Consider the following 25,341-nt stretch of genomic DNA (forward strand, 5'->3'; position numbering starts at 1 on the left):
CTCTGCACGTCGGAACCGCCCTATGCCGCACCAAGGCTACTCACGGTGGCCGAGTCCGCTGCTCTCCACCGTGGGCTCCCGTTGCCCATTCTCTTTCACAGAAGTAGGAGCCTACGTCTTGAAGCTTCAACACCACTCTGAAATGGAGAAAAGGGCAGCGAGTAGCGTATCACTTATCTCAACGCGGTGCTCTCTATGCCGTCTTCCAGTGGAGGAAACGGAAGTTCAGCACTTGCCGTTTTCCGACTCCATTCTTCTAGCTTTGAGCTTGTCGCTTCTTCTACCTGGGTTAGTCCTCCCACTCCGACTCCCCAGATTAACAAGGCAGGAAGAGATAAGGCAGTTTCTACAAGGTCACGAGGAGTGTAGGGAGGAGTATGCCTCCCAGACCGGAATCTTCTTTTTAATTACTGATTCATTTACTGAACAAATAACTGAGTACTTACCATGTACCCGCTAAACTCCTGAAGCTAAGCTTCACCTTTCAGACACGGTGTTTGCTCTCACAGACCTTAAGGATTAGAGAGTGAGACAGTCACTATAAAAATAAATAAATAAATCTACATAAATTTTAGTAATAAGTACTCTAGCACCATTAAGTATGGACTCTAAAGACAGATCGTCTAGGTTGGTAATCCCAGCTCTGCCACTCTGCCTTCCTTTCTCGATCTGTAAAGTTAGGATTTATAGTAATACTCCCCTACATACATAAGATGTTAATGTGAAAATAACACGTGAGACAGGTAGAACAGGCCCAACACATTTTAAGTTTAATCACTAGCTAAACAACAACAAAAACTGTGATCATAATGGAGGGAAAACAGGGTTGTGTCAAAGAGTAACAGAGAGGACTGTCTGTGGAAATGACTTAAGACCTAAAAGATGATGGCTCTCCAGCCAAACAAAGTGGACAGAAAATAATTCAAGGCAGAGAGAGTAGTATATAAAAAGGCCCTTTCATTACATGAAGCAATGTTCATCATTATTTTAAGTAAACCTGAAACTGGCAGGATTCTCATTAAGTGTCCTGAAGATGCCAAACATTTGAGAGATGCTGCTTTAAGGGGTAGAGAAGGAAACAGCATAGGATGCTGTGAAAGGAAAGCCAAAGATGTGAGAGAGAAGTCAACGATGTAAGAGGAAAGTCTGAAGAGTATAGTCAGAGAAGATCAAAGAAAAATGGAGGAACTGTTTCAAGAAGGTGAAAGTGACCAACACTGTAGAAGTCTGCCAAAGGTCTGGCATGAGAAGACTAGAAAGAATTCATTGGATCCGTAGCTGGAAGTCAGACTGAAATGGATCAAAGAATGAAGGGACAATGAGGGGGTAAAATGGCAGATGGACAACTCATTTGAAGAAGGGAAACAGCAAGACAGGGTGAGAAGTGAAAGGAAGTATGAGTTAAGGAAGGCTTTTTTAATATGGGAAATTAGAATATGTTTAGTGTTGGAGACTAATACTTTGGTCACCTGACACAAATAACTGAGTCATTGGAAAAGACCCTGATGTTGGGAAAGATTGAAGGCAATAGGATAAGGGGACAACAAAGGAGATGAGATGGTTGGATGGCATCACCGACTCGATGGACGTGAGTTTGAACAAGCTCCGGGAATTTGTGATGGACAGAGAAACCTGACGTGCTGCAGTCCATGGGGTCCCAGAGAGTCGGACAAGACTGAGCAACTGAACTGAACTGAATGTTGAAAGTAGAAGATAAGAGAATAGCTAAAGTTCCAAATTCTTAAGAGGGGAAGGTGATAGTGTAGGTTCCAGGGCATATTGGCCTTTCCTAGAAAAAAAGGCCCTTTTCTCCACTAAAACTACAGAAGAGAAAAGATCGAAATCAGTTTGTAGATGTAGCAGTGGGATAAGGGAGTTTTCAGCTGATGGCTGATGTTTTCTCAGTGAGGCATTTTGAAGGTTCACCACTGCCACGACCACCAAAAAGGGGGAAAAAGTATTCATCTTGAACTACAATCAGGACTTACAAAACCTGAGTGCAGAATTACAGCTTCTGCTCACTAAAACTTTTTTTTTTTTGCCTGCATCACACAGCTTTCAGGATCAAGTTCCTGACCAAGGGTTTAATCTGGGCTCCACACTGGCACCCAAAGTGTTAACCTAACCACTGAACTTCTAATTCCCTCATTCATTGCGCAGAATTCAATGGCGCATGTGCATCGTGCCAGAAACTGCATTAGTGACCAAGAATATAGATAGATGTATAAGACCTGGTTGTCAGAGAGCTCCTGATCCATGGAAGAAAAAAATGTAATGATAATTTCAAATGAAATAAAAGGAAACTACTGTCCTTTGGATCTCAGAGGCAAGAGCTCCCTCCCACCCTGTCCCATCCTAGGCAAGTCTTACAGTATAGCTTGGTTTTTTGTAGACTCTAAGGGCAGCCAGAGCCACAGTTAGTGTGTATTACCACTGCTGATAACAAATTCACTCATTTGCCTTTTTCATTAGTTCAACCAGTACCAGCATCAACTACTGGGCATCATGGATTCAGAGAAAAAAAGTTTTGTGTTTTTTTTTGCCACACCCCGCAGCATGTGGGATCTTAGTTCCTCAACCAGGGATACAACCCATGTCCCCTGAAATGGAAGCTCAGAGTCCTAACCACTGACCCACCAGGGAATTCCCAAAAGTAGTCTTATGAACAAATCACAATGCCCAGTTTATACATAACTTTTATAGATTATATGAGTTGGTTATTTTCTGATGATGAGATGAAAAACAACCTTATCAGTCTGTGGTGTGCAGCCCCCTTTCCATATGTGTTGCTAATGCAAAGTGTAATGGACTAAATTGTGTGCCCTACCACAAACACACACAAATTCATATGTTCAAATTCTCAGAGTCCACAGAAGGACCTCACGATGTGACTGCATTTGGAAACAGAGCCTTTAGAGAGGTAATAAAGTTAAAATAGGCCCCAATACAATTTGACTGGTATCCTTATAAGAGGAAATTTGGAAAGACCAGGTAGGCACACACAAAGAGGAAAGGTCATGTGAGGGCATAGTGAGAAGGCAGCCAGCTATAAGCCAAGGAGAGAGGCTTCAGGAGAAATCAACCTTGCTGACACGTTGATCTTGGACTTTTAGCCTTCAGCACTGTGAGAGGATAAATTTCTGTTAAGCACCCAAGTCTGTGATGCTTTGTTTTGACAGCTCTGGGGAACAAATATAGAAACAAAGCCACAGTTACTAATGCTTCCCAGCCTTCTGTGTGGTCCCATGACACCATCCTCTTATTTGCTTTGCTGCCTCAATCTTTTTAAATGTAAACCTGGTTATGTCTCTTCCCTGCTCAGAATCCTTCAATGGGTCCCCATCTAAAATTTAAACACCAAGGTCATCCATGAGCTTACCTGCTTCTCCAACTTTTTGCTACTGTTCCCTCACACCCTGAACACCTCTGCTTCCTACCACATCACATTACACTGCTCTAGACATGGAATGCTCTTTCCTCACCCCGGAAACACCTACCCATCTTTCTCAGGTCACACGCCCAGCATCACCAGCTCTGTAAAGCCAACCTGGAGCCTCATTCTCTGCGTCACACACAACAACTGATCATCTTCTTTGTGCTGCCATTTTACCTTGTACATTTTTGGGGTTGGTCATGTGATACTGCAATTATCAGCCTTTTTCTTTTAAATGAAAGTTTCTCCCTTTCCATCTGGTGGCAGCCATCCGTTTATCTCAAAGGTAAGCCAAAATAGGCACTTACAAATATATCCAAGAGCTATGGAGGAAGAAGCAGTCCCATGTAATGCACTTTCTTCTCAAGGTGTGCTGCTGGCAGTACTGCCAGCTCTCTGCACCCCGAAGGACCCTCCATCCTACCTGGCCTCATAAAGCATGCAGACTGGGACACAAGATCAAGCAAGGTCATGTCATGTATCAGATTCCTGTGAGCTGTGTTGGCCACAAATGCCTAAGGGTGCCAGTTACGGCAAGCCTGATTATCATGGCTAAAGTTTGCCTGAAGCCTTCATTCTGTTGTGGAGGAGTGAGCAGGATGCCGCTGTGGGGCTCTTAGAGTCCTGGATTCTTACTGAGTTGGTGAAGATTCTACAGACAGATTCTTTGAGGTTATTCTCATTCCATAAAGCTACCAGAAGAAATCCTAACACCCAGTAGATCACCAAACCAGTCCAAAAGCACAGCGAGTTACAAGAGCTGACATCGACAAGTTTAAAGAACCATGGCCTCGGAAAGGGTGACAAGTTTCACAGTACCACTGGTGGTTCTCATTATGCAGCTGGGAGATGGCACGGTACACTCCAGCTCCACCATTTCTGTTAACATAAGTAATGTTTCTGAAATTCTTAACATGATAAACCAGGACATTCATGTCTAAAAAGTGTTTTTTAATTTGTCTGTGAAAACTGTGTCTATGGACTTCCCTGGTGGTCCAGTGGCTAAGAACTTGCCTGCCAATGCAGAGGACTCAGGTTTGATCCCTGCTCCAAGAAGATTCCACATGCTGTGGGATAATTAAGCCTGTGTGCCACAACTAGAGAGTAGCCCCCACTCACCCCAACTAGAGAAAGTCCTCAGGCAGCAATGAAGACCCAGCACAGTCAAATGACTAGATAAATAGTTTTTAAAAAACTAGGTTGTCTACAAATTATTTCATGAACGCGTTGTCAAATTATGAAAGTTAAAGTACAATAATGTTTGAAGAATGATGCATGCCCAGTGGCTTCAGTCACGTCTGACCCTTTGTGACCCTATGGACTGCAGCCCGCCAGGCTCCTCTGTTCATGGAATTCTCCAGGCAAGAATACTGGAGTGGGTTGCCATGCCCTCCTCCAGGGGATCTTCCTGACCTAGGGATCGAACCTGCATTGCAGGTGGATTCTTTACTGCTGAGCCACCAGGGAAGCTATAAGTGATAGTATATCTTGTTTCTAATAAGAGAAATGCTTTTGTCTTTGCTTTATCTTTTTAGGAAGTTTATATGTCAGTGTCTAAATTGCTGTTTGGTACAACAGGTGTAAAATACATTCCATGGAAGAGGAGTGCAGAAAATAGCCATGTAGATTTATTGATGAATGTGATGAACCCCACAGCTTTATTGGAGTGATGCAGTGCCCATTATAGTATGGGTGCCATCCCTACCACTTCTCTCTCCATGGTCACCAGGAATCTCCTTGTGGTTAAATCCATTCACACTTTTCAGTCCTTTCTTTCTTGCCCTTTCCGCAGCATTTAACCCTGTGGATCACTCTCTTTTCTCCAAACCCTCTCATTCCTTTGCTTTTCTTTCTACTATTCCATTTGCTCCTCTTCAGTCTCATTTGAGGATTTCTCCTTTTCTGTCCATCAATAAAATATTGGGTGTTCTTTGGGTGTCTTTGGCTGTCTTCTCTTGACACTCAACATACTCTCTTGGGGCCATCAGTTCTGTTCCCATGATTTTAGTTCGCTCCTTTTGCTGATGACTACCAAGTCCAAATCACCAGCCCAGAACTCCTTCTGAAATATTACACCCATATACTTGACTGTTTACTGGGCTTATTGTTGTTACTAGGCATCTCCACTCAAATGAAAATCAGGAAAGAAAGCACAGGCTGTAGAATTGAACTTCTTGAGTTCGCAGCCTTGCTCTGTCACTAAACTGTACAGTACTGGGCAAGTTACTTACCTCTCTATGCTTCAGATAATAATGATGGTCCTAACTTATAAGGTTGTTGTGAGAACTATTAATAACTGAGACAATTCAGGTACAGCATTTACCATAGTGTCTGGCAGTGGGTAAATGTTGCCATCAGTAGTAACTAAATGTTTTCAGAAAGCTCAATTCAACTGATTAAAAAATGAATTCATCAACATACCCCAAACTTTCTCTTCATTCTTTGATCCAGATCTTAGTAAATGGCACTACTATTTGCCCAGCCAGAAACTTGGGTGTTATCTTTGTCTCCTGACCACCACTTACCCTCCTATTCTATCAGACGCTCTCTTCCTTGACTCAACCTTGTTGTAATACACCACAGAGTGTTCTCAACATCCAAACTTTACACATAGTCATTCAATTCATTGAACAATCCTGCAAAGTAGGTGCTATTATTATCATTCCTATTTGCAGATGCAGAATTTGAGGCACAGAAAGGTTAAGTAACTGATCCAAGATGATACGAGAGGCAAAACTGGTATACAAACCAAAGCATTCTGGTTATAATCTCCATATTCACACTATGCTATATGCCATAGGACTTCTAGTATATATAATGTTTATCACATCCTACTATTTGTCTTGTCTCCCTGGCTAGACTCCATGTTTTTTGAAATAAGGGACTCTGATTTCTTTGCAGCAGGATCTTCAGTGCCTAGAATAGTGCCTGGCAAACAATACATGTCTGATATGCCCAGGGAGTTAAGATAATTCCCTAGAGACAAGACAAAGTGTAGATAAATGGAAATGAATAGCCATCAGGTTGCATTCAGTTATGGCCAGGGTAAAGGTTTTGTTTGCAGAGAAAGTTTTGTTTTTTTAATGTGAGAATAACAGGCAGAATACTGGAGTTAAAGATAAGTAGAGGTTGTTTAGGGTTTTCCAAGTGGTGCTAGTGGTAAAGAACCCACCCACCAATGCAGGAGATATAAGCAACGTGGGTGGGATCCCTGGGTCGGGAAGATCCGCATGGCAACCCACCCCAGTATTCCTGCCTGGAGAATCCCATGGACGGAGGACGGACCCTGGTGGGCTACAGTGGGTAAGGTCGCAAAGAGTCGGACACAACTGAAATGATTTAGCATGCAGGCACCAGAAGATTGTTTAAGAAAATTTTATGTTCGTTGATTCAATAGTTATTATAGGGCACATGGGTAATTTAACAAATAAATCCTTACAAAGAGAACTCACAGATTTTGATGTGTGCTCACTACCAAGCTTTTTGAACTGCTACTTTTTTTTTTTTTTTTAAAGAGGCCACTACCTACTCCCCTGTCCCTTGAATTGTGCTGAAGGGCCCAATTCCAGTACTACTATGCACATCAGTTTCAGATGGAGTACCATGCTGAGAATTAAAGTTGGTATTGGGGGACAAATGAAAATGTAACCTCAAGCAGAGTTCCAGTTCACTATAAGGTCAATATAAGTATGCAGTCAGTTTATATTCAGCACCACCTGATGTGCACTGTGTGAATGACTGTAACATAATAAACAGATAAGAGTTTTTCATAAAACAGTAGCAAGAAAAAAGGGCATCCCAGGTGGCTCAGTGGTAAAGAATCCTGACTGCCAATGCAAGAGATGCATCCCCTGGAGTAGGAATGGCAACCCACTCCAGTATTCTTGCCTGGAAAATTCCATGGACAGGGAGTCTGGCCGGTACAGTCCATGGGGTTGCTGAGTGATTGAGCACGCAGGCACAGCAAGAAAAGTGCTTGTTGTGCAAACCCTGGGCTGCCCCAAGAGAGGGAAATGAAAACTCCATGCCTAAATTTGTCATTTCCTATTTTATCTCTTGTGTTCAGGCCTTCCTCCTCCCCACCCCAGGGTTACTCCTTAATCCTTCCAACCCCATCTGCAAGCTTCCATCCTGTGCCACATTGGAAGATCTCGCCTAGGAACCTGGGCTCAGCAAAACAATACTCTTCTTTTTCTCCTGCTGTGTAGTACAGCAGTGCCAGCCCGGGCTCTGAGCCTTGTTAGAAATTGATTAGGCAGAGAGTCAGGAAGAATGCTGTTTATACTTGGACCACTTCTCTCCCTAGCTCCTGATATTGAAGACTGGAATAACTTGAAAGCCTCTTCGGTGTTCTTCTTTCCTTTTTTCCTTACATGGCCTTCAAGAAGAGTAATTAATTATGATTTAAAAGCAGTAATGAATCACAGTTTATAGACTCTGAGCACAATATAAATATTTTTCCTGAAAGCCGAATTAGAAGAAATCTCTAAAATGTGAGTAAGACAACAGCAGTTGAAATAAATAATCGAATTGAATGGTCCCAAGCAGTGTCAAAAGAAAGAACCGTGTATTCTGTTTCTGCAATAATGGGCATATAATAGTGGGATCGTTTTCAGCCCATTTCCCCAACCTGCTAGGCAGGAGTTAATTCAGATAAGGAAAAAGAGCCAAGCAAACTGGGGGAAAAACAAAACCAATTATTACTATTATTTTTGTCTGTTTTCTTAAACCAATGATTTTTGATGCCTGGTAAACACCCTGCTCCAGAGGATTAGGCTTTCCTGGCTCTCAAATACGCATTCTTCCCTTTCCTCGTGTCTGTCCTCCTCTCTGGAAGCTGCGGGGTGGGGAGGTCTAAAAATAGTTGGTGAATCACGGCAGATAATATTGTGCAGCAGTTACATAAACAGCCAGCCCTCGCGCGCGCGGAAGGTAGGAACGGAAAATATCTGGGTCAGGGTTGTCACTCTGAATAGGTTCCCCCGGAGCCGGCCTGTGGGAGGCGCGGCCGGGAGGAGGCTTAGGCCCGCAGGCCGGGAGCAGCAGGGGAGCGGCGGGCGTGCCACGAAGGGGGAAAGGAGGCCCCTGGCTCGGCACGGGCTGCAGCGCGAGCGGGGCAGGTGTGCCCCGCCCGGTCTCTCCATGGCGGGGAGTGGTCCGCGGCGGCGGCGGCGCTGACCGGCCAGGGCTGGGCGGGCGTGCCCTGGCGGGGACCTGGGTCCAAGGAAAAATGAGCGCTCTCCTCGAGCAGAAGGAGCAGCAGGAGAGGCTGCGGGAGGCCGCGGCCTTGGGGGACATTCGGGAAGTGCAGAAACTGGTGGAGAGCGGGGTGGATGTGAACTCCCAAAATGAGGTCAACGGCTGGTAAGTGGGGAGCGGGGGAGGCCTAGGGCCAGAGCATTCGGCCCGGGACGCGACCTCGGCCTAGCGCAGCCCCGGAAGCCCGCTAAGGCGTGGCCCGGCACCCCAGAGCCAACGAGCTCGTGCGCTCTGGAGGCTAGCACTGGCCCCCCTGCCTCGGAGAGTCTGCGGCGTGTAGTGCCCAAATCTCGGCCCACGTGGTCCTGCGCCGGCAGCGCCCACCCGAACCCTGGCGCCCCGTGCCCCGCCGACCCCACCCCCATAACGTGTCCCGAAAGGTGCGGATAACTCTCACCCTCATTTGGAGCTCACACCAGTTCAAGTTTGGAATTACTCTGAAGAACACATCTGTGCAGAGCAAAAAGCATAAACAGTTGAGCAAACGTGGATCTTAGAAACTAGCACGATTTCTTTTTTTTTAAGCACGCTTTTCCCAAGACTAGGAAAAATAAATCACCTGCATTCCTGTTCTACTTCTCTGTTGTCCTACTGCAGCAGTGATTTGCTGCTACCCACAGCTGCCTGTGGCTGGAAGACTCATTCATTAATCCTAGATAATGTTTTGTTTTGTTTTCTTAAAACAGTTTCAAATATGGGACTTTATCCAAGGCTTCAGATGCCTGCCAGTGATTGAGTCCTTCCCAACTAAATAAGGAGCCACATTTTAACAAGTGTTGGTGGTCAATTTTTTTGTATTAAGTTACTGAATGTGGTGTTATTCTGCTGTCTTCTCATTTAAATTTTTTTATTTGATCCAAGTAATGCTTCACCAGGCTATTTGCTAGCTGAGAATTAAAGTGAGTTTGCAAATGTTTTATTTTCTAAAGTGGAATCATGCAGTTTAAAACTAAAAGGTTCATTGGAGATAGGTTCAGTCCCAGAGAATAACCTGCCCTAGGTCACACAACTGTTAATAGCCAGGACCAGAATCACCGTTGCCTTACTTCCTCACAAAATCATCAACCAACTTACCCCAAAGAAAACAGCCTGGGTAACTGTTCAGAAAGCCAGAAAACAGTAGAAACTGCTTTTTTTTTTTGTTTTATTTTGTTTAAGTGTTTAGAAACTAGCTGGCTTTTCCATGTGTGGTTTCTGTGTATGCTTTTCTATGTATGCGATTTCTAGCGTTGCTGTGTGATTCACGAGCTGTGAATCATTGCTTTGGCACTGGGAGGCAGTGTTGTGTAGAAGAAAAAGCCTGGTCTTTAGTGCTGGTTCTTCTCCATTCCTGCTTAGCAATATGACCTTGCCAGAGTCACTTCATTTTCTAGTTATTTCAGAAGAGTTGTGAGCATTTAAGGAAATGCAGCCTCATATTAGTAGGTAACATTTACTGAGCTTGCTCTGTAGTGCAAACAAGTTTCCAAATGTATTATTTATGTGTATCATCTCATTCATAGCTGCTCAGGGACAGAGCTATTGTTATTCCCTTGTTTTGCAGATAAGAAAACTGAATAAGTAGTTTCCCCAAGAATTTACAGTAATTAATGGAGCTGGGAATCAAACCAGCATCTGCCTCCAAACCATGCTTGCTTTCTTTTTTTTTCAACTTATTTATTTTTAATTGAAGAAGAATTGCTTTACCATATTGTGTTGGTTTCTGCCATACATAAACATGAATCAGCCATAGATATACATATGTCCCCTCCCTCTTGACCCTCCTTCCCACCCCACACAATTTTCTTTTTCTCTGGCCACACCTTGGGGCATGTGGGATTTTAATTTCTGACCAGGGATTGAACCCGTGCCCCCTGCAATGGTAGAGTGGAGCCTTAGAAACCATACTTTCTTAACCACATAGTAGGTGCTCAGAAAAATATAAGATTGTTGAACTATGAAGAGGCTTTCATAGATTTAATTGGGGGAAGATATCTAATAGGACTTCTACATGTCCAGGGTTGAGTTCCTGGTCTCCCTCATACCCCTAACTGTCCCCAGCCTGCCTCTGAGTCCTCATCTGAGCATCTGAGCTGCACTGGCTGGCCAGAATCTTTGGTGCACTCCTTGCCTTCTGTCTTTCTCTCAAAACCCACATCCAGTCAAGCTGCTAATCCTGCCAGCTTCACTAACAGTGATGTAGTTAGAATCTGTTTCTCACAAGCTCTGCCACTACACCTCTTGTGCAAAGCCACCATCTGTCACCTGGATTAATGCAGTAGCCTCCTCATTAGTCCTATCCTGTGTCTTTTCTCAGTACAGCAGCCAGAGGAATCCTGACTTAAAACATAAATCAGATCATTTAATTCTGCTTAAAACCCTTTAATGGCTCCAATCTCAAACTGGGGAAAAGCCCACAGGGTCCTGCAGTTCAAATCCTTGTCCCTCAGTCCTTGGTCTTCATTTCTGGGCCTCATCTCTGAATTTTCCCCCTTGCTCCCTTCATTCTCTCCCCTGGCTTTCTTGCTTTTCCTGAAAACACCAGGCACAGGACTTCTCTGGTGGTGCAGTGGTTGAGAATCTGCCTGCCCGTGTGGGGGACAATCCCTGGGCTGGGAGGATCCCACACGCCGTGGGACAGCTAAACCTATGCATTGCAACTACTGAGCCCAAGCTCTAGAGCCCATGAGCCACAACTACTGAGCCCACGTACCCCAGCCACCAAAGCCAGAGCATTCCAGAGCGAGTGCTCTGCAACAAGAAAAGCCACCAAAATGAGAAGCCCACAGACTGCAACTTGAGAGTGGCCCCTGCTCGCTGCAACTAGAGAAAGCCCTTGTGAAGCAACCAAGACCCAGTGCAGCCAAAAATAAATAAAACAAACAAAATACCAGGCACAATGTTGATTCAAGGCCCTTGTGTTTTCTCTTCCTTTCATTTAAATGCTTTTTCTCCCTCACCTCCATCAGGTCTTAGCTTAGATGTCCCCTGAATGAGTCTTTCCTTGGTCCTTAATTTAAAGTTGTGCCATGCCCCTCCACTATCTTTGGCATTCCCCAATCCCTTTCCTTCCTTTATTGTCCTTATAACACAATTGCTGTGTACCATACTGTTTTTTTTGCTTATTTGCTGACTGCCTCAGTTTCCTCATCTGTAAAGTAGGAGACTTTTTTTTTTCCCCTGTTTGCTTTTTAATTATTTTTGGCTTTGTTGGGTCTTCATTGCTGCACATGAGCTTTCTCTAGTTGCAGCAAGCAGGGGCTACTCTTTGTTGCCATGCAAGGCCTTCTCATTGCTGTGGCTTCTCTTGTTTGCGAGCAGGGCCTCTAGAGCATGCCGGCTTCAGTATTTGCGGCACTCAAGCTCAGTAGTTGCAGCTTTCAGGCTCTAGAGCATGCACTCAGGTTGCCACGCACAGGTTTAGATGCCCTGTAAAAGGTGGAATCTTCCTGGACCAGGGATGGAACCATGTTCCTTGCATTGGCAGGCGGATTCCCAACCACTAGATCACCGGAGAGTGTTGATGATAGTACTTAACTTGGGTTGTTTAGAGGACTAAATGAATTAATACACGTAAAGCTTTTAGAACAATGTCCAGTATGTAAAGTACTATATCTGTGTTTTTTTTTTCTTATTTATTTTTGGCTGCGCTGGATTTTTGTTGCTTTATTTTTCGTTGGGATGTGAGGGCTCCTCATTGCAGTGGCTTCTCTTGCTACAGAGCACAGGCTCAAGGGTGCGTGGGTTTCAGTAGTTGTGGCTTTCAGGCTCTAGAGCATGGGCTCGGTAGTTGTGGCTCACAGACTTAGTTGCTCCAAGGCATGTGGAATCCTCCCAGACCAGGGACCAAACCCTAGTACCCCACATTGTCAGGAGTACTCTTATTCATTGCACCACCAGAGAAGTTCTGTTGTTTTTTTTTTTAACTTTTTTTTTTTTTAATTAAGCAGTGTGCTGGGTAATCAGATATAAAGTAATCAGAAAAAATAGTCAGTAGCACGGAAAAGCAGAATGATTACTGCTTTTAATTCTTAGTTGCCCAGTAACCACAATTTCTGCACAATTGAAATTTATGTCTCTGGTCTGAAATACTTACCAGCACTGATAGGAGGCCCGTATTTCAGATTTCTGGTCTGAAATATCAATACTTCCCAGCATTGATAGGATATTCTGACTGCAGATTTAAAGCTTAAAGAATTGAAGTTAAGAGATTGAACTCCCACATCAGTTGTAATTCAGGTGTCATGCATACCCCTTGGCTTTAAGAAACAAGTATAATAGCTCATGAAGAAGTTGAAAATACTGCCTGGCTATAGTGCCTGTGGATTATGGCTGCCTGGAGCCACCAAGTCTGGACTATAAATGATCACTCAGGGTGCAGGGCTGTGGGGCATGTGCGGTGTTGACTTAGCCCCACTTTGCGTGGTGATACTTTAGCAGTTGGTTTGTCCCCAAATATCTCAGATCCACTGGCAGAATATTACTTCCTTCACTCTCAGGTTTGTTGTGAACAAGTGATTTACTACTTATAAGTAAGCACTTTATTTCCAGAAAAGAACATATTTTTCTCATCATGTTCTATTCATTTTTGAATGCTTATCATTAAAATTATTCATTTTTCAAGTTTCCAAGATAGCCATACACAAACACACTCTCAGCTACAGTTTGCCCAGAATCAAGAATATACAGGATCCTTCTACTCTAAGCAGTGTCCACCTTGTCCTTGGTTCACTTATTCAGCAAATATCAATTAAGTACTTGTATATTCAAGCAGATACTTCCTTATCTTCATGGAGCTTATACTTTAGAAGTCCATATCAAAACTCTTTTATTTTCCCCAAATTGGAATTCTTTTTATGATGAAGTACATTTTAAAGGCACCTGAATAATCTGGTTCTTTTTTTTTATAATCTGATTCTAATGAAAAATAGTTTCAAATATCATTCTGAAACATCAGTGGAGTTTGCTTGTAGCCAGCCAGACAAGCTGGCTTTCTGTAAGTCATAAATTTCGAGGTACCCAGGGCAAATCTGCTTTTTCCTGGAACCAAATGTACTTTCTAGACAGTTATACTTCTCAAGTGGGTGACCTAATCCTCACTATTGAACATATGTTCTATTCTTTGCCATATTTATATTCGTCTAAAAGCTCAGTTCAGTTAGAGAGTTGGTGAATGAGGACATTTCAAAACAGAGAAAAAGTATTTTCCTTCCATGGGGATGAATTTAGTAGCTCTGTTAAGATGGAATTTTGGCCAGCACACTAATCCTATTTCTGTGCAGTGTTAAAATAATAGCTCTTTTAGAGGGTGCATAATTCCTTCCTAAGTATACAATCTTAAACAATTAGTTTTACTTAAATGAATCTTAATACTTCAGAAGAGTTCCCAAAAATTTTGGCCATTGATGTATATTTTTTCAGATGCTTTAGGAACTAAAAGTATGTGTGTAGTGCCTTGTATTTAAGCAAATGAGAATATGTTTGTAGCCTTCTGGAGAGAACTAGAGAAGTGAACTTTTAAAAATGGAAATCCTTTTGTGTATGTGTGAAGGAAAGAAAAGTAAAAAGCAAAAGAGTAACTGAGATTCAGACAGGAACCTGCTGTAGTAATAAGTTTAGTGGCAGAGCAAGCTGCAGATGAGAGATGGTTAGTAGCCTGATGATATTTAATCTTCAAGTGACATTTGATGCACACAAAGCAATTTTTGGTACTCTCTTAAAAGGAATATGGCCATGTAAAAGTATATTTTAAAGAGACTGGGACAATATAATGAGGGACACTGAGCAGTATCTTTAGAGTTATCTAGCCAGCCAGGCAGCCAGCCTTCTGGAAGCCGTTGTAATAAAGCTCCTAGTATAAATTAGCTCTTTCCAAGGATCAGAAATGAAATTTAAAAATAAATTTTAAGCATATTAAATATTTCGATCATCTGCTTTCTGAAAAGAAAAGTTAAAATTACCAGTCTGATTTTCTGGTTCTAACTGAACCCTAACAGCCTTGCATATGTTTATTTACTGATATATAGAACTTGAAATCCCAGATCACCTCTCCACTTTTTAAATCACTGTTTTGTTCTTTTTTGGGGATAGGACTTGTTTACATTGGGCGTGTAAACGCAATCATGGTCAGGTGGTCTCTTACTTACTGAAATCAGGAGCTGACAAAGAGATTCTTACCACAAAGGGAGAAATGCCTGTCCAGCTAACATCAAGAAGAGAAATTAGGAAGATTATGGGAGGTGAGTTTTTCTGAGGTAACTTGCTTTTGTCAAACTGAGACTTGTGGTATCATTGTATATATTCTTTAAAAAAAGGTTTTTTGTAAATTGGAGGATAATTGCTCTAAGTTGTTGTGTTGGTTTCTGCCAACAACAACGTGAATCAGTCATAATTATATGTATATGTATCTAAATAGATATGTATCTCCTCTGTATATATTCTTGATGCTAAACAGCCAGTCTGTTTCTAGAAACAAGATAGTCTTACTGTGCAAGATAATTATTCCGTGATGTTTCTGGAAAGGTAGACATTATAAAGTTTTGGGTTTTTTATCTATAAACTTTTAAGGAGATAAAAATGATAACGAAAAACCTACAGTAAATACTGACCAAAATATTTGTTGTATACCAAAGGACACTAGCTTTCACAGGAGACTCTTGGTAATTTCTTTTGTTTGAAATCTTTTTTTTTTTTTAATGTGTTTCTTTTTTTGATGTGGCCCACTTTTAAAGTCTTTATTGACTTTGTTACAGTATAATTTCCGTTTTATGTTTTGGATTTTTGGCTAAGAGGCATGTGGGATCTTAGCTCCCTGACCAGGGATCGAACCTGCACGCCCTGCATTGGGAGGCACAGTCTTAACTGGACCACGAGGGAAGTCCCTTTATTTGCTCATTTTTAGAAGACTATGTAAGTGTTCTGTGTTTTCATCTTTTTAAGTGGAAGATGATGATGGTGAGAGCGACGACCACCCCCAGCTGAAGAAGGAGTCAGAACTGCCCTTTGTTCCCAACTATTTGGCCAACCCAGCATTCCCTTTTCTCTATACGCCCGCATCAGAGGATTCAGGCCAGCTACAGAATGGGGACCCCTCCACCCCTCCTGCGTCGCCCCCTGCCGGTGGCTCGCCTCCCTTGCTGCCCCCTGGAGAACCGCCCCTGCTTGGGCCCTTCCCGCGGGACCACACCTCTTTGGCGCTGGTTCAGAACGGGGATGTGTCTGCCCCCTCTGCCATACTTAGAACACCAGAAAGCACAAAACCAGGTCCCGTTTGTCAGCCCCCAGTGAGTCAGACTCGATCCCTGTTCTCTACTGTCCCATCCAAGCCACCAGTGTCTCTGGAGCCTCAAAATGGGACATACGCAGGACCAGCGCCGGCATTCCAGCCATTTTTCTTCACTGGAGCATTTCCATTTAATATGCAAGGTAACCTCTCATCAGCAAGTAGCCCCTGAAAAGGGCAAAGTTGTCTAGGGGTCTAGTTCTTTACTTCCTATTTTTTTGAGGAGTGGGGATAGGATTTATCTATTTTGAGTATTGTTCAGTTGCTAAGTTGTGTCCTGCTCTTTGCAACCCCATGTACTGCAGGGCTTCCGTGTCCTTCACCATCTCTTGGAGTTTGCTCAAACTCATGTCCACTGAGTTGGTGATACCATCCAACCATCTCATCCTCTGTCACCCCCTTCACCTGCCCTCAGTCATTCCCAGCATCAGGGTCTTTTCCAGTGAGTCATCTCTTCACATCAGATGGCCAAAGTGTTGGAGCTTCACCTTCAGCGTCAGCCCTTCCAGTGAATATTCAGGACTGAGTTCCTTTAGGGTTTACTGGATTGATCTCCTTGCTGTCCAGTGGACTCTCAAGAATCTTCTCCAGCACCACAATTCCAAAGTCTCAATTCTTCTGTGCTCAGCCTTCTTTAGGGTCAAGCTCTCACATCCACACATGACTACTGGAAAAGTGATGTCTCTGCTTTTTAATATGCTGTCTAGATTGGTCATAGCTTTTCTTCCAAGGAGCAAGCATCTTTTAATTTCATGGCTGCAATCACTGTCTGCAGTGATTTTGGAGCCCAAGAAAATAAAATTTGCCAGTTTCCGATCTTCCCCATCTATTTGCCATGAAGTGATGGGACTGGATGCCATGATCTTTGTATTTTGAATGTTGGGGTTTTCTTTTTTTTCCTTTTTTAAAAAAATTATTTGGCTGTTCTGGGTCTTAGTTGTGGCATGCAGGATCTTTAGTTTCGACATGTGGGATCAAGTTTCCTGACCAGGAATCAAATCCAGGCCCCCTGCACTGGGAGTTTGGAGTCCTAGCCAGTGGATCACCAGGGAACTCCTGAATGTTGAGTTGTTGGTTTGTTTTTGATTTTTTTAATATTGAGTTTTAAGCCAGCTTTTTAACTCTCCTCTTTCACCTTCATCAAGAGCCTCTTTAGTTCCTCCGTACTTTCTGCTATTAGAGTGGTGTCATCTGCATATCTGAGGTTATTGATATTTCTCCTGGCAATGTTGATTCCAGCTTTTGAGTCATCCAGCCCAGCATTTTGCATGATGTACTCTACATATAAGTTAAATAACCAGGGTGACAATATAGAGCCTTGACATACTCCTTTCCCACTTTGGAACCAGTCCATTGTTCCATGACCGGTTCTGTTGCTTCTTGTCCTGCATATGGGTTTCTCAGGAGACAGGTAAGATGGTCTCGTATTCCCATCTCTTAAAGAATTTTCTGCAGTTTATTGTGATTCACACAGTCAAAGGCTTTAGTGTAGTCAATGAAGCAGAAGTAGGTGTTTTTCTGGAATTCTCTTGCTTTTCCTATGATCCAGTGGATGTTAGCAATTTGATCCCTGGTTCCTCTGCCTTTTCTAAATCCAGCTTGTACATCTGGAAGTTCTCCGTTCATGTACTGTTGAAGCCTAGCTTGAAGAATTTTGAGTATGACCTTGCTAGCATGTGAAATAAGCACAATTGTACAGTAGTTTGAACATTTTTTGGCATTACCGTTCTTTGGGATTGGAATAAAAACTGACCTTTTCCAGTCCTGTGGCCACTGCTGAGTTTTCCAAATTTGCTGGCATACTGAGTACAGCACTTTCACAGCATCATCTTTAGGATTTGAAATAGCTCAGCTGGAATTCCATCACCTCCACTAGCTTTGTTCACAGTAATGCTCCTAAGGCTCACTTGACTGCATTCCAGATGTCTGGCTCTAGGTGAGTGACCACACCATTTTGGTTATCCAGGTCATTAAGACCTTTTTTCTACAGTTCTTCTGTGTATTTTTGCCATCTCTTCTTAATCTCTTCTGCCTCTGTTAGGTCCTTACTGTTTCTATCCTTTATTGTGCCCATCTTTGCATTAAATGTTCCCTTGGTATCTCTTGATATTTTCTTGAGGAGATGTCTAGTCTTTCCCATTCTCTTGTTTTCTTCTATTTCTATTTCTTTTCTTCTATTTCTATTTTATTCACTTAAGAAGGCTTTCTTATCTCTCCTTGTTATTCTTTGGAACTCTGCATTCAGTTGGGTATATCTTTCCCTTTCTCCTTTGCTTTTCACTTCCCTTTTTTTAATCAACTATTTGTAAGGCCTGCTCAGACAACCACTTTGCCTTCTTGTGTTTCTTTTTCTTTGGGATGGTTTTGGTCACTGCCTCTTGTATAATGTTACCAACCTCCATCCATAGTTTTCAGGCACTCTATCAGATCTAATCCCTTGAATCTGTTTGTCACTCCTACTGTATAATAAGAGATTTGAGTTAGGTCATACCTGAATGGCCTAGTGGTTTTCCCTATTTAATTTAAGTCTGAATTTTGCATTAAGGAGCTCATGATCTGAGCCACAGTCAGCTCCAGGTCTCAGTTTTGCTGACTGTAGAGAGCTTCTCCATCTTCGGCTGCAATTTTGAGTATAATTACAACCTTATAGAAAAGTTGCAAGACTAGTAAAAGGAACTCTCTTTAATGAGATTTAGAAATTATTTTTTGCCCCTTTACCCAGAACTATTTATGTGTTTTTTTTTCCCTGAGAACAAGGATGTGTGCTCAGTTGAGTCTGACACTTTGTGACCCTAGGAACTGAGCCCACCAGACTCCTCTGTCCATGGGATTTTCCAGGCAAGAATATTGGAGTGGGTTGCCATTTCCTACTCCAGGGATCTTCTTGACCCAGGGATTAAACCTGTGTCTCCTGCATCTCCTGCATTGGCAGGCAGATTCTTTACCAATGAGCCACTTGGGAAGCCCCAAGAACAAGATAGTCTCTTACATAATCACAATACAACGATCAGATTTAGAAAATATAACCTTGATGTAATACTATTCTTTAATCCACAGTCTGTATTTAAATTTTATTAGCTATTTAACAGTGTCTTTTGTAGCTATTTTTACTCCCTCCACTCCGCCTGCTGTGTTAGTATTAGGCCGTCATGTTGGAATAGTCTCCTTTAATCTGGACCATTTCCTCAACCTTCAACTATCCTTTTGGCCTTCAGATTTTTGAAGAGTCCAGGCCAGTTCTGTTATAGAGTATGCTTTCATTTTTTCTCCGCTCTAACAAGCAGTGTTCTCCTATAAAGAAGGTCCTTCCCTTCTCTGCCATTTACAGCAGTAGAAAATGCATAGATTATTATTTATTGGATGATAATTCATTAGAATCCTTATTTTGATGTTCAAATTATGCCAGACTGATCCAGAGGGAGCCCCTTGGAGCTAGTTCTTGTGTCTCTTGGACATCTTCATTATTCTTAGCTCATTTCCTTACCTTGTGGTGCAGCAAGATGTTTCAGGCTCCCTAGTGCAACTTCCCTGACCCAGCCTTGGAATCACGCATTTCTCCAAGGAGCCCTGGTTTTTCTTAGTGCAAAATGGTATTCAGAAACCAGAATGTGAACACTAGATGTGCTCATTGCTACTAGTGTATCATTTCTTCTAAGCTCATTCAGAGGACAGAATTAGAAAAGAAAGAAAAAAGCAAGCAAACAATAAAGAACAATTGAATAATGAAAGATTCACCAGGAAGATTTATTTATAAACTAAACATTTATGTACATAGTAACATAACTTCAGAGCATTCTGAGTTCTTATTTAATTGTTACAACAGACTTTTGTACATTTTATTTTTATTTACTTATTTTGGCTGTGCCACATGACTTGCAGGATCTTAGTTCCCCAACCAAGGGTTGGCCCTAGGCCTTGGCAGTGAGAGCAACGAGTCCTAACCACTGGGCCACCAGAGAATTCCCATTAGTACATTTTAGAAATGGAGAAAGTTAGACACAAAGAGGGAATTTGTCCAGAGTCACACATCTAGTACAGGATAGATGAGGGATATACCCATTCATACCACTGTCATTCAAGGTTTAAAAGGTCACAAAAAAAGAGAGTTGAAAGCAGCTCCCACAATTTATGACAAAAGCAACAAACTCTCCATTGATATTTTAGATGAAAAGTAGAAAGTGAACATACACTTCCTGAATATCAAGCTGCACACTAGCCTGAGAGGATTAGTGAAGTTAAAAGCTAAGCAAACAAACACACATATTTACTTTTTTCTATATTGCTATATCTATTTATAATTTAAAATATTAAAAACTCCAGGTTTGTGTTAATGCCTCCAATTCTAGTCAGACACCGTAGGGTATAGTCTAGTGCTACCTTTGTTTTTCTATATAAGTAACTCCCTTCTTTCTGTTTTTGAGGAGCTGTTAACTCTAGGTGCTGCTAACAGTGGCCCAGGGATGCCATATAAAGGGCAAAGCAGAACTACCAAAAGCATGTATGTGCTTAGCTTGAGCCTTCTTTGCTGCCAGGCTCAGAATTTAAGGGCAGACTGTTTAGATCCCAGATCCATGAATAATGGTCTTTGTTTATTCCCAAAGCCAAGATTCTTCCCTTATTAAAGTAAGGCATTTAAATCATAGTTAGACTTCATTTTTATTAGTAGCTTATCTTTTGCTCTTGTACTGTGTTTATTGCAAGCATTTTCACGTCTCATAACTATTTTTAGATCCACAATTGTTAACTCTTTGTAGAGTAACTCTTGTACCGTATCTTTCCCATGCTGCCTTTTCTCTTCTCTTCCCCATACCCTGTTTATGTGTAGTTTGATACCCAAACCCATTCTCAAGCCTTTACGTGCTTAGCTCCGGTAGCAGAAGTAAATTATCCTTCTGTACAGTTGGGATGGTTGTCCACTATCTCCTTCTGCTGCCCATTTGCTTTATGAACCACAGTGTTAGACATAGGGAGGACACTGCAGGCAGCTGCACCAGCAGAGCCAGAATTGAGCCTGAGCAAACGGTACTGATTGTGCTTGGCTTTCTTGTTGGGTGGCATAGGTCTTCAGCATGGGGCATGATTAACAGTAACCATCTTCTGGGAAAGATCTTAAATTGCATCAGCTAACTATGCTAGAATGATTCATTAACACTTCTTCCCCTTTTCCCTAGAGCTGGTACTCAAGGTGAGGATTCAGAACCCATCTCTTAGAGAAAATGATTTCATTGAAATTGAACTGGACCGACAGGAGCTCACCTACCAAGAGCTGCTCAGAGTGAGTTGCTGTGAGCTGGGTGTTAATCCTGATCAAGTGGAGAAGATCAGAAAGTTACCCAATACTCTGGTAAGAAAGGTAAGAAAGGTCTGTTACGTGGTTGATTTCTCCATTTGGAAAATACATACCTTCCTCTTTGGGTATGTGAGTCATAGTTAAAGAAATGAGAAAAGAATAGAAAAAGAGCAAAGGGTGGTCTTCCATTGAGCTTTCTTTCCTCTCTTGGGCCTATAGAGATACTGGCATTTATATAAGTTGTAGGATACCAGAATGTTCTGAATTACCGTTCCCATGTACCTATTTTTAGTTGTTTCTCTGTAGTGATCTGTAAGGATTACCTTAGTGTACTATCGGATGTGCCTTGTGTTTTGTAACATAAGAACCAGGCTAAATCACAGGGCACATCTATCTAGGTACATGTGTGGTCCTCCCAACATCTCTGGGTTCCCTGAATGTCAGGCTTCTGGCTTCTCAGGGCACCTGAGGAAAACACCCCTGCACTGCTTTTCATGGTGTGCTCATCTGGGAGCGACAGATGCTAATAAGGGCCTCTACATTTCAACCCTGTTTATGCTCCTGGGGACTTTCCTACACTATCACTGGTTTCAACACAGAACACCAAAACCGTAGAGACAAGGGGCTCCTCTTAATCTAGTTAACCTATTTTTGTTTCAGGACAAAGATGTCGCTCGACTCCAAGATTTTCAAGAGCTGGAACTGGTTTTAATGATAAGTGAAAATAATTTTCTGTTCAGAAATGCTGCATCCACACTGACTGAAAGGCCTTGCTACAATAGGAGAGCTTCAAAACTGACTTACTAATGCAGCAGGAACTTTTATTACTGAGTATTGTGACAGTGTGCATCACCTCTGGGCCAAGGACAAGCCATTGGTTTAATGCCTTGGATGCCCAAGGAGGGCCCCTGATGCCACTTCGTAGTATATACTAACATCGTTCTGCCAAGGTAGGAAGCCCCTGACCCCCAAGCAGCGGTGCCACTCTTCCAAGCCTCTTGGTGCACAATAAACCTATTGCTTGAAGCTGTGAACAGCTGAGAAGTGGCCTGGAGAGGCAGAAGCCGACAGTTCTATACCAAGTGTGTTTTCTGTGCATGTAAGAGAGTTGTCTAGGCAGAAGCTGAGAGGGAGCAGAGCCTGTTTCCATCCTGTTGACGGTGCAGCTGAAGGGCCAGGACACACTTCTCTCGGTGTTGCGTGTTCACAACTCTCCTGAAGTGTGAACTGACTAGAGAGGAAGACGGGAAAGCCGAGGTTCTGGACACAGGAATTGTGGTGTGACTTGTGGCTGTGAGGTTTCACATAACATACTTATAAATGTTACTCAGGTTAAAAGTATTTAAGAACACAGTTACCTAATGTAAATACGCTGTTAACCAAAAGAGCTTCCCGTCCCCCCACCTTGTCCATTGTAAACACTCATGACTTTTGTCTCTAGCCATTGCTTGTAGTCATCTCTGCATTAACTCCCCTTTGTGGTCACTAGAGGGCTCTCTGACGCTTTCTGAAAGAGCAGCGGCTATTTTTCTTTTTTTAAACTGAAGCAGTTCTGTCCTCGCGTGTCTGTTTAATCTCACTGAAAGAGACGAGCACAGTCGTTGCTGGTCCGTGTTCTCCACTTTCATTTTCCGCTAGAAATGAGAAGCAATTTTCCGGACAGAATCTGTTGCTATTTTAAAGGTTATTGTGGGAAACCGAACTAAAGGAGTTAGCATCTTTATTTTTGTATCAAAGATAAAGATTATTTTGAAATTATTAAGATTTTTACACAACTCTGAAATCTGTTGCTTTTGTAAACAAGTTGTTTAATCTTAGGGATCCCCCACAACCACCACTAACCTACTTAACAAAGTCAATGTGAGTCTACCAGGCTTTGTTCTGGAAACAAACACCTGATTAAACTCTTGAGCATGGTGTAAGAATTTTTGTAAAGAATGCATTTAAGGGTTCTTTTCCTTCCCTTCACTGTCATTAATGTTAAAAGAAAAGCCACTGTCTTGTTGAACTAAATAGCTTAACTTTAGAAATAAGAATGAGCACACTTAGATAAACAGGAGAGCAGGGGTTTTGAAGCCAGCTGTTGAAGAGCATCCCTGCTGTCTTAAGAAGCTTTCTCCCCACAGTGCCTATAGTTTCCAAAGAAACTTAACTTCCTAACTGGGTTAATTTTATTGGAACACTACAATTGAGAGAGAAGGTGCAGAAGATGTCAGTGGAAGAGAGTGTTGTGCTAAGATAATGGCCTCCTGCTGCTGCCTAAATGCTGAGCTGAGGTTGAGGTGTTTTCAAGGCCAACTTTGTGACGTGGAGTCACTCTGTTAGGTGACTTAATTGTAATTCACTAATTACTGATGGTGAGTTACTCACTTCGTGCAGTGTTTGTCTAGCAGAGTAAAGGTTACTTATTACTCCCTTTCTCTGAAATACTTTAAAGAAGAAACTTCCCTTGTGTTTCAACCAGGCAGAAGCTAGAAATACTAACCTTTTTTTACGCTATACCTTTGAAAAAAGTTACAATTTACTGATACAATTAAGGCTAGTTTTATCTTGGAACAAATAAATTCAGTATTAATTCATGTGTCTCAATCACTGGGGTTAGTACTCTTCCAGCCATCTAGATCAATTAGAGATTCTCAGAAGCAGTGGCGGTCCCTGGCTGGGAGGTGGCCTACAGAGGATAGCTCCAGGGCATTTCCTGGGCTTAGAAACAGAGGCTGAGGAAGTCACTAGTGAGAGATGGGCCCTGCATTGCATCTTTCTTACAATGTCCTCTGTGGTCAACTGACTCTTGAGTATGGCAGTGGAATTAGACTGCACAGTTGCTGGTAGGTGAGTTTAAAGTCTTAAATCTATGCATTCAGAGAAATATTTTTATATGTTTTGTGTAATTTATAACAAGGATTTTTTTTTAGTTTTGTTAATTGTGAATTCGCCCCGCCTCCTCTACTGCATATTTAAAGCATGTGTTCACACTGTGTGTAAATATTCACTTTGTGCACTGCTGACTGTTCAAGCATAACAAGTATTATTAAAATTAAATATTAACTGACTAAGCCCCTGTTCTTTAATTTTGTCCTCCTAAAACAGCTCTGTACTTCTAATCATAGGGGGTTCGAATTGTTGAACAGTTTCAGGGACAAGACCTTCTGGTGGAAGAACAGAAGGAACTGGTCCCCACCTGAGCCTCCTCCATCCTGCTGCTATGGTGGTGCTTAAGTCTGTTAGTGGCACCGGAGACAGATATTTTGTGCAGTGTCTTTCCTCTCAATTCACAGCAGTCAGTTTCATTTCCCCAGAGTAGCTGAGCCCACTAGATGGAGGTCATCCTTATTAACCACATTTTTTTATTATCCTGTTTACTCTATACAACTGAGTCTCTCCTTTGGGCTGTCAGCACCTGTCAGGGTCTCAATGAGCTCAGAGGCAAACTTCTAAGACAGGAGAGGAAATACAGCCTTACACTTTCAGATCTTTAGCTGAGAATGATGCCGAATGAATCTGCATTTCTGTTGGTTTGGGGCAGCTAGAGCCTCACAAAGCATACGTCATGCCAAATTGGCCTGATAAATCAGGAAGCATAGCAGAGACCTTTTCTTAGCTCCAAGGAGAAGCAGAATAATTTGGGCCTTGGTGCTTTTATACTTGCTTTATCACAAGGATGGAAGTCTTCCTCTGTACACTCATAAACATCCTGGGCAGAAACGGCCAGCCCCAAAAATGTGATTAGCCTTTAACAAATAGTTCTGCAGCACAGGCTGGCCCAACGCATATAGAAAAATCAGATCAAAGGAGCCATCTCCACACCTACTGCAAACCATTTAAGATGGAGGGAAAAAAAAAAACATCATCCATAACCAGGCACATTATACCAAGAATAAAGGTTAGAGAAATGAAAGAGGAGACCAGAAAACTTGAAGGCCGTGTACGAGGTAAATCCTGGCCTGCAGAAAAATAAACATTTCATTGGCTTGTTAAAAAAAGCAAGTTCCCCCTCATCTCATTTACCAGCCTGGGACGTTTAAAACAGGGGGTAGGTCCTGGGCGGCTCTGTGCACCCACAGTCAGCTTTAGCCAGAGTGAGGAAGATGAATGACT

At 42.4% G+C, this 25,341-nt stretch overlaps 1 protein-coding gene, 1 long non-coding RNA gene and 1 pseudogene across 3 annotated transcripts; 2 read left to right on the forward strand and 1 right to left on the reverse strand.

Annotated features, from left to right (window-relative positions):
* Nucleotides 1-47: 47 nt before the first annotated feature.
* Nucleotides 48-1,693, reverse strand: LOC139038954 (uncharacterized). The gene is made up of 3 exons (XR_011492059.1): nucleotides 1,576-1,693; nucleotides 447-511; nucleotides 48-137 (listed from the first exon to the last, which is right to left on the reverse strand). It is a non-coding gene; the product is annotated as an uncharacterized lncRNA (long non-coding RNA).
* A 480-nt stretch (nucleotides 1,694-2,173) lies between these two features.
* LOC110150936 (large ribosomal subunit protein eL15-like) lies at nucleotides 2,174-4,319 on the forward strand (annotated as a pseudogene).
* A 4,081-nt stretch (nucleotides 4,320-8,400) lies between these two features.
* ANKRD40 (ankyrin repeat domain 40) lies at nucleotides 8,401-24,299 on the forward strand. 2 transcript variants are annotated; one of them, XM_020913992.2, is made up of 5 exons: nucleotides 8,401-8,797; nucleotides 14,762-14,910; nucleotides 15,611-16,096; nucleotides 21,125-21,306; nucleotides 21,904-24,299. In XM_020913992.2, exons 1-5 carry the CDS (start codon nucleotides 8,664-8,666, stop codon nucleotides 22,048-22,050), a joined length of 1,098 nt encoding a protein of 365 aa, XP_020769651.1. In that variant the 5' UTR covers nucleotides 8,401-8,663; the 3' UTR covers nucleotides 22,051-24,299. The 2 variants fall into 2 exon arrangements, with proteins under 2 accessions (XP_020769651.1, XP_070335393.1); XM_070479292.1 differs by having other exon boundaries at nucleotides 8,709-8,797; nucleotides 14,827-14,910.
* The last annotated feature ends 1,042 nt before the right edge of the window (nucleotides 24,300-25,341 follow it).

This window comes from Odocoileus virginianus, chromosome 17 (assembly GCF_023699985.2).
Source record: "Odocoileus virginianus isolate 20LAN1187 ecotype Illinois chromosome 17, Ovbor_1.2, whole genome shotgun sequence".
In the NCBI taxonomy this organism is placed as follows: Eukaryota; Metazoa; Chordata; class Mammalia; order Artiodactyla; family Cervidae; genus Odocoileus; species Odocoileus virginianus.

What these genes read in the sequence shown, in the direction of transcription:
- ANKRD40 (XM_020913992.2), top strand. Translation starts at nt 8,664, where the DNA reads ATGAGCGCTCTCCTCGAGCAGAAGGAGCAGCAGGAGAGGCTGCGGGAG. An exon ending in ATTTCCATTTAATATGCAAG is followed by an intron (nt 16,097 to 21,124) that starts GTAACCTCTCAT and finishes CCTTTTCCCTAG; the next exon opens with AGCTGGTACTCAAGGTGAGG. An exon ending in CCAATACTCTGGTAAGAAAG is followed by an intron (nt 21,307 to 21,903) that starts GTAAGAAAGGTC and finishes TTTTTGTTTCAG; the next exon opens with GACAAAGATGTCGCTCGACT.